This window comes from Anopheles nili, chromosome 3 (genome assembly GCF_943737925.1).
Source record: "Anopheles nili chromosome 3, idAnoNiliSN_F5_01, whole genome shotgun sequence".
Classification (NCBI taxonomy): Eukaryota; Metazoa; Arthropoda; class Insecta; order Diptera; family Culicidae; genus Anopheles; species Anopheles nili.
Window position 1 is genome coordinate 26,349,885 of NC_071292.1, and position 9,056 is coordinate 26,358,940.

The 9,056-nt window shown below is 53.2% G+C and overlaps 1 protein-coding gene across 1 annotated transcript; it reads right to left on the reverse strand.

Moving 5' to 3' along the window:
* Positions 1-886: 886 nt before the first annotated feature.
* On the reverse strand, positions 887-8,598 carry LOC128726601 (protein decapentaplegic). The gene is made up of 3 exons (XM_053820415.1): positions 7,089-8,598; positions 4,319-4,815; positions 887-2,002 (listed from the first exon to the last, which is right to left on the reverse strand). Exons 1-3 carry the CDS (start codon positions 7,175-7,177, stop codon positions 1,104-1,106), a joined length of 1,485 nt encoding a protein of 494 aa, XP_053676390.1. The 5' UTR covers positions 7,178-8,598; the 3' UTR covers positions 887-1,103.
* Positions 8,599-9,056: the final 458 nt, after the last annotated feature.

A 9,056-nucleotide genomic window follows, 5' to 3' on the forward strand; every position in this document is an offset into this window, starting at 1 on the left:
CTGCGAGGCTGTGTTGATCTGAGAGGCAAATGTTGCCAGAAGGCTCGCTGGACAGGAACATCCCTCGGTTCGGATCGTGCGACAGTAAAAAAAACGCATCCCCAGCATCCGTGCCTTGAAGCGTGATTTTGACGCCGAAGAGAAGCCTTCTGGAAGGAGCTTTTTATCGCCATTTTCTGTCTTTCATTCACACACACACAGGATCTGAAGGGTGATGCATCGAGAGAAAGAAGAAGAAGAACCAAAAAAAAAATAACACCAAACACCTAAAGCCGTATGGTTTGAATTTCTTAAAAAATTTATTCCTCAATTACACGCTTCCGTTTCGTAAAATAAATACGTTTTCCTTCCGTTACAGGTACAGTAATAATATACAAAATTTACACACAAAAAACATATTCAAACATATTCGTAGCAGTGCCCAGGACGCCGGTGGTGGCGCCGCGGTCGGTTTCGCGGACTTCGGAACTTTATAAAAGCTGCCAAACGCAACAAAAAGGGGGCAGCATCGCCACAAGCCGTTTTTCACGCTTTTGTTTGCATTTTCCGCTTTCGTTTTCGCAATAAATAGCTTCCGGTTTCTCGTGGGCCTACTCTTTGTTACCACCCCTACCTAGCGCACTATTTTCCGTCTCGTTCGCTCGCTTTCAAGCTCTCTCTCTCTCGCTCTCGCTCTCTCTCTCGTATTCGCTTTATACACGTGGACGCTTTTCCGCTTTTCCTCGCTCGCTGTCCTGCTCGCTTCCTATCAATAAATATTTACAAATGAGCTGCCCCTCTCTCCCACCCACTTCGATGTCCTTACTCCCCCCCCTCCCCTCCCCCTCCGCGTTCCCCTTCCCTCCTCGTGCTTCTCCATCGCACCCCTTACGCCCCTGAAGGTGGTCCACCGTTCCCCAATTATGGCATCAGGAACCAGGATTCGGCTCCCCTATGGTACAACGCCGTCGGCCCACCCCGCCTAGCCCCCTCCTACTATCCTAGTACGCTCGGTCGTTATACACAAAACAAAGAATTAAGGTAATAATAAAACAAACAGTAGCGGCCCTGCCGATTCCTATCTTCGTCCCATCTCACAGGGGTCACAGGGGTCCCCCGTCGGCTCACCGGCAGCCACACCCAACCACCGTCATGTCCTGATAGTTCTTCAGGACGACCTTATTCTGCTCGTTTAAATACAGCATCGAGATGGAGGACAACTGCGTCGGCACGCAGCACGCCTTCGGGGCCAACGACGGGTTGTACGAGTTGACCAACGTCTGCACGATGGCGTGATTCGTCGTATTTAGGTGATCCGCGATCGGGAACCGGCAATCCCCATGGCAGAAGTACGCATCATACCCCGGCGGTGCCACAATCCAGTCATTCCAACCGACGTCACTAAAGTCGACGTACAGCGGTTTCCGTTGGCAGAGCTCATTTTTCCGCCTACTGCTCCGTTTGGCCGATGCACGCCGAGCTCGATTTGCGCTGCTGATCGCATCCCGGATCGGTCGCTGCTTATGCCGCCCATCGTCGGTGTACGTGAACAGAAGCGGTTGCTTTTGGGCCCAACTTTCGTGGTGCTCCGAGGTGCTTCTTCGCAGCCGCACATGCTCGTGGGCTGGCGCTGGTGGCCCGGTGCTACGCCGCTGTCTGCTAGACCTTCGTCCACGACCCATCACCTGCACGAAGAGACCGTGGTTACGCCGCGGATGCCGCAGCCATCGTTCGACGGCTGGCATCACGTCAAAGCTGGCCGTGCCCGTCTCGTTGATGGAGAGGGTTTTTGTGTCGACCAGCAGGAAGGTGGGCGCTCGGCGGCCTTTTACGCCTGGTCGCACGATGTCGTACACCAGGACCTGGTAGAGGGCCGCACGCGCTCGACCGGTCCGATGGGCGATTCCTTCGCGCGTCAGCGTCAGTTCGGCGGCTCGCAACTTTTCGCCTCGCGGGATGCTGCTCACGTCGAACAGTAACCGGAAGCGGTGATGATGCTGGAACCGCTCGTCTATGTGGCTCTCTGTGGGTGAAAGAGGAGAAAAAGCGAGAAAAAGAGTTTTCATTAGCTCGTGTTGATGTGCGGAAAATGCAAGGATAATGGCTTGTGATTGAGCATCTAAAAGTTCCTTTTTTAGAACAATTTCGTAGCAAGTTTCTCAGTGTAACATCTATTTTGAGGTCCTTGATATAACTCCAAGTAGATCTAAATTATCTGTTCAAAATCAAGAAATTTATGCAGATTTAATCGCTACTAACAATGGTTCTTTAAATCTCTTGTCCACAAGTTTTCAGCCACTTCATACTAAACATCTCAATCAAAATTTCTCACATTTCCAGGTCGCTAAATCTTGAGCAACTTTACCAATTTTTCTGCCTTACTACTAGCAATTATGGTCCTTTTTTGAGAACAATTCCTCAGCTTGTTCATCCCGTGAAGGGCCCTCCTATAGCTCGGCTCCAATCGTTGGCCCCAAAACGGTAGTAAAACAAGCATAATAAAGGATGCTTGCCCTCTGACATTTATCGAGATCAAATCATGCCACAAAATACTACAAGTTCTCAGAATTGCAAGCCCCCCCACACGTATACTAACTCATCTGCTCCGCCTCACCACTCAGACGCATTGTGCTTCGCGTAACAAAGTAACGCCGCAACTATCGCTTCCCTAAATTACTCTGGCCTCGCTGGTGTGATGCATAGTGCTCATAATTTCTCCACCATCGCTTGAACCGCGACCAAATAAACACACCATACCTGTCCGTTCTTGCCATACCTGGCCACCCTTTTTCGCGCTAATGATGCCCGCCGTCTTTCGGACAAAAACCAGAACCACTCGGTGGTCTCCTCGGCAACAACGGCGATCGATCGACAGCACTTCCCTCTAATCGCCGGACCGTGCGTTTGGGGTGCGGTTTAATCGATTTGGCAAAAACTCACCCCCCAGCCCCCATTAGCGAAATCGGCGGCTCGCTTCGAAGGGAAAAATACTACGCATCGCGTCGATTTCGCAACCCCATCGTACCGGGCGCTCGATCGCTTGGGGGAGTTTGTTTGTGATAAAGCTGGCCGCGGGCGCAATTTGCCGAAAATTGCGCCTCACGGCGGCACTCACGTTAATAGTGCTTTGCGTGGGGGTGGGTTTGGGTGCGTTGGGGCTAATATTTCTACTCTCAACCGACCGACCGAAAGGTTTTGTTTACAATCGCGTCCGCGCTCGGGAAAATGCCGACACGTTTTGGCGTACTTTTCCCGCCGTACGCGTTGTGGCCACCGTGCATGGTTTGGTCCGGGTTTTGTGTAAACAAAATGGCTGCCACCCCTTCTGGGGGAGGAGACCTGCAGGGTGCACCATCAAAGCAGGGTGGTCGAAGTGTCGACGGACAACGTGCGATCTCCTTGAACCCGTGCAGCTGGTCTCCCTACCGTGGGGGCCTCCTTCCGGGCTACTCGTGTGCAAAATTTAGCCGATTATTTTACGCACGATGCTTCACACGCGCGCGGGCTGTTTTGCGTGGCGGCAGGTGTACCCAGGGGACAGGCCGCCGTTAATCGACCACCCCCAGCGTTGCCAGGATCCAGGAATGGAAAAGGGGTTTCGTGTAAACAGCGCAACGTTCCGGATTACACAAACATAGCGCGCTTCTTTATTGCACTCGCGTTTCGAGATAAATGCAATTAAGTGCACCGGCCATTTTGAGGGAAGAGGATTCTGAGAAGCATGATGATACGCCTGTGTATGCGTGTGTGTGGGTGTATGTTTAGTCTCCGCCGGATCGTCTAATTAGACCAATTTGCGTGTTGGGGTGGAAAATGCGCAATTACACGTGAAAATCGCCTTCGCCATCAAGGGCGTAAAAGCAACCAGGTACACGGTCAATAAAACTGAACCATTTTCCAAATAATAGCCTATTAATTAGCTGCCCGAAAAGGTGTTAAAAAGTGCTAAAACACTCCAGGGGTAATTTTTCACAAGCTCTTTGTGCCTTAAAGGTACCAAACGGTGTTTAAAGTGCAACAATTTCGTCAAGATTTCAGCAAAAGCCAACCAAAGATCCTGCTTTAAGACCCTGTCATGCTCGATGTTGCGACCAGGCGTTGAGCAATAGCTCACGTTTAAGTAGCAAACAAGTTCGATCGATCACACGTTGCTCAGTAAACAGCTCAGATACACAAAAAAAAGCCACGCACGCTACCACACACCGATCTTGCGATCCCTTCCAAGGTGCTCCCCATACACCGTTTTTTTTCTGTCCAGTTTGTGATTTTTGTTTTTTTGCACCAGCATGGGCCAGAACCTTCAGCGAGCCAGCAGTTCCTAGTAGTGACGGTTACGTACCTTCGTGCGTGAAACTCCGCACCGTGTTGGCGTTGCGCGTGTTGAGCCCCTGCTTTGGTACGCTGACGGAGTCGACCAGATCGTGGCCCATGATCTGGGCGTACAGCTGCTTCATCGCCTCCGGTATCACCACCTTAGATCTATCGATTTTTGGTCGATTAGGAAAACCGAACAGGCTCAGGAGATTCTTCTCGATTTCGACTAGTGTTGTAGGATCGGGCCGGCTGGCGACGGTACCGTCGGCCCCGTCGACGACCTGCGATTCGCCGTCGCTGATTTCGTTCTCCAGCTCCGGCTCGGCCGGTTCCGGATCGTCGTGGTCACCACCAACCATGGGTTGGCCACCGTCACCATGTACCACGTACTCGGCGTACTCGCTCGTCTCACCGGCGGTGTTTGTGGCCAACGAGGCCGTACCGGTGACTTGCAGTACACCGTGGGACATCGCTAACAGCGCGAGAACGCAGAACAACGCGTGCATGTTCGCTGAGGGCAGCCTGCAATTTGAGAAAGCGAAAGAGACAGAGAGAAATGCGATTAGAACCTAGACCAGGTTGCACATACACACACGCACACACACGTGCATGCACCGAGGCGACCACTTGCGAGGCCAAGCGACGGTTCGACAATGATTACTCAAGCTTGCTCCGGGACTGGCTCGAGCTAGACATCGCGTCTTCGAGAACGCGCTTCCTCCGGAGGAAGCTGATAATTAAAGTAAATGTTTTCGAAAACAACATACCCGTGGGAGGGGGTAGGGGTGGGGGGTGGGGAGGTGATAGTGGGGAAGTGGGAGATGGCGATTTGCGGTCAGAGATAGGGACAGACTGGACGGCGACACGGCGACGCGGGTTTGCATCATCGCAGCGCGAGGAGTCACCTCGAGTTTGATCGCGCGTTTTTCGGCGCCATTAAGGGTTGACGCGAAAAGAAGAAAGCAAAAAGAAAAGCCAAGAGCCAAGAGAAGGAGACCTTTCGTGAGTCAGGTGCACACGAGTGTGCGCCCTCCTCCAGGACCTTTAGCAGCAAGCGCACACACAAAGGACACAAGCTGTGAATCTCAAGTGCCTCGTTTTATGAGAGTCCTGTGACGCGGGCAGTCCCTTTTTTCCGTCGGTGATCCGGTGTGACCGGGTGTGTGTGTGTGTGGGAGAGAGAGAGAGAGAGGCATTGATGGGACCCGCACCCGTACTCGTAAACCCTTCAGGCAGGCAGGCGATTACACGGAAGATCCCAGGATACCCAGGATATGGGCTTTTACTACCCTGCCCGGGGCACTTCGAGTGGGCAAACGGACGATTTGACGACGGAAAAAGGGGCTTACGCACCGCATCCCGAGGAGGGAGGGGAACTGAAGAATGTGTGCTTCGGGAGCACCGCCTTCGTCCCTCTGCCACTGCCACACCTCTCACTCACCAAACCCAACCCAACCCAACCCCGCGATGCTACCCGTCGTGTGCGCGTTCTGTCAGTTGGCGTACGGGTTTTCCCCAGCCTGGCGTCCATTTATGCCCGGTCCTTGCTGGTGCTGGTGGACTTTCCGTACCCCGTTATCAATGGGGCGGGGTGTGTGGGCGAGCTAGGGGGGCATCTCGCACGCCTCACCGCGTCCATTATCGGCCTGTGGAATTGTAGGTCACGGCGAGGCGTAAACAAACGAGCTGCAGGCTAATCTCACCACCGAATGCATCAAATGCGCCAAGTTCGAGCCGTTGAAGTGCGTCAAGCTTACGATTCCTTTTTTTTTGCACCCCCTTGAGGTGTGTGTGTGTGTGTGTGAGGGGTGAATTCCAACTCCTCAACCCCCCCCCACGGGCGATCGTATTTCCTCCCAATCGAATCCGCGACCCGGGTTAAACTTGCGGTTGCCACCGACCTCCCGACGAGTGTCGGAGAAGTGATCAACACCGACCCTTCGATGGAGATCCCCTCCTTCCTCGGGGTCCCTGCAAACCACCCCCCCCCTCCCGCCCACCCCCTCTTCCCACGATACAGGTTTGGTATTTTTAGCACTCGCGAGCTAGGACAAAAAAAAAAGCGCCAGAAAGGGGCAAGAAAAACACGGAACGATCGACGACGATCCGAGCACGGGGGAGCGCGCTCGGACTCACGTAACACGCGGAATTGTTAATCGCATTTGAATAATAATTGTCAGCGCCGGTGGTTGGGTCTAAAATTAGCCACCCAGCGGGGTTGCCTATCTTCGGAAGCTTGCTCCGGCTGACGGCGCCGCGAATCGGTTCAATCCGGCCCAACTCGGCCACATCCAGACTGAACAACTGAGAGCTGAACGGCGCGGCGCGCGTACATTTCGGTACCCTCAGGTCAGGTCCTTTTGCCCGGCGTTCGCAAACCAGACGGTTTATGACCCCTCGGGACCGGATTGCCTCACACGTTTCGCGGGTGCTAAGCCAGGGTGTGTTGGTCTCAAAAAAAAAGGCAAACCCACGATGGTCGGGTTTTTGCACCACAAATCACACCGGTCAGGATTACCGGTCGATTGAGGTCCGTGTTCCCAGGCTTTTGGTACAAGTGCAACGCCAGAGACACGTCCTTCCCGTTTGGGACTGATTTACGATCGTTGGTACAGTTTTCCCGTTGAAGAGCCTCCACTTGACAGTCACACCGTCGGTTTTAGGTCTCACGAGAACGCAAAGAAAAAAGCTCCCACCCGATAGCGATCGTCAGCGTCCTTTTCGCGTTAACAACAGTGATTTAGAGCCCGCTAGTGATGGCTATCGCACTAGAAGTCGCACTAACGAGTACCTACCTTCGACGTGCCGCCCTAAAGGATGTCCTGCTGGCCGGATCGGACCGCTGCTGCCGTCGTCCGGAACCGCGCGGACCCTGCCGGGTCATCTGCACGGAGCGGGCCTCCAAGCGGGCACACGCTCGACTGGAGCCTTGGATGGGGATGCACACAAACAAAATCGGAGCCTTGCGGGCTCTACTACTGCCTACTGCTGCACCACTGCACTGCCGGTGCGAGCACACCACCGAACTTGCACACCCACAGCTGGGCGCTCTCGGGATGGGGCACGTTTGAATGTTTCCTGCTCACTACTGGCCAACCGCCGGCTTCAAGCATTATTTCACCAAAAATCCGCAACTGCTCAAGCGCTCCGTCACCGTCACTAGGGCACACACTTTCACATCGGGCGCTGCACTATGGGACTCGCACTACGGGACGCCCAAGGGTGGCCCCGAAATGGTCAGGCTTTTGCTTGGCTTCCTTCGTACGCGCTTCTTTTTCTTGTTGACTCTTGTTGCCTCGAGCGTGTGTGTGGGGGTGTGTTTCAAGATGTATTTTGGTTGTTCTCTCTCTCTCTCTCTCTCTCTCTCTCTCTGCCGATATTTTGTTGTTTTGCCCTACCGCTGGTTTTGTTTTAAATTTCTCCACTCCGGGCTTGACGTCGCCCCGAAAGGACCTGCTACCTGCCGATCCTTCCCGGTTGCACTTTTCCCTTTCCCTTTCTCTTTCCTTTTTTTTTTGTTTTTGGTTTCTTCCCCCAAGCCCAGGGCAGGTTGCAGCCTTTCCGACCTTCGGCACGGCGCAACCGTTTGCCACACCACGCTCCTGTCACCGGCACTTGCCAACCAATCTCGGCCCTACGTGGCCCTGCGAAAGTTGCTCGCTCACTTTGATCGCCTACGATCGCGTAGGTGGCAGGTCCCGCACTTCTTCACGATACACTTTCGTTCACGCGAGCACGCGAATGGGGCGGTAAATTATTCGCTTCAAGCCCGCCCGTTACATTCCAATCGCGCCTGTTCGTTTTTGTGTGTGCGTTTGTGTGTTTTTTTTTTCTCTTCTGGCGGGTGTGCAGTCTCGCGTACACACACACACGCACACACACCCGGGGACCTTGGTAAGCGCGCGTACACTTCTGCTGCTGCACCTTTCGACGAGTTGCACTACTTGCACTTGCACACGTTCACGGCTCGCACGGTTCACGGATGTCTCGAAGGCTCTGCTCTGCGCACCGAGCAGGCTGGACCGAGCGCTTAAGTACGTTTAATTTTTCCAGTCACTTCACTGCACACGATCGATCGATCTGTTGGCGCTGATGCTGCTGCTGCTACTGATGCTGATGCTGCTAGTGCTGCTGGCGTTGGACGAATGAATGAATGTGATGAACATGAACTCACTGAATGAGCTGCGCGACTGATCGCGCTGAGTGGATATGTGCGAGGGCACTCACTCTACGATCGCCTCTTTCTGTTTGCTCTCTCTCTCTCACCCCCCCCACACACACGTTCGTGCTTCTCTTTCCCACACACACACGCGCGCACCCAAACGCTCAATCCCGTCCCGTACGTAGTGCAGTCCTTTCGCGAGACGGGCATGGTGTGCGAGTATCGATCGATTGAAAAGGGGCGCGAAGGCAAGAGTGATCGCTGATTTATTTTGTTTAAATTTTGGAGATGCGTGGCTTAGGAGGAATGGTAGCTTTACACGGTATCGCGATCACGTGATCCTCGGCGAATTTGTTTATTTCTTGGTACCGCTAGACTGGCTCAGAATGACTGACTTTCCAGGGTTGGTACATTGGAAAAGAGTCAATAATTTTCCCAACAAACGGATTCTTCAAATGTTTATCGAATGTTGTAGTTCTGAATTCAAAATGTGGATATCATCCATCATGCATGTAGTTAATGGACAGACTAATGATCGATGCTCCAGCACAAACGTTAAAAAACAGTCAATTTTCAGCTAAAATGGTAGTGTGCAACATGA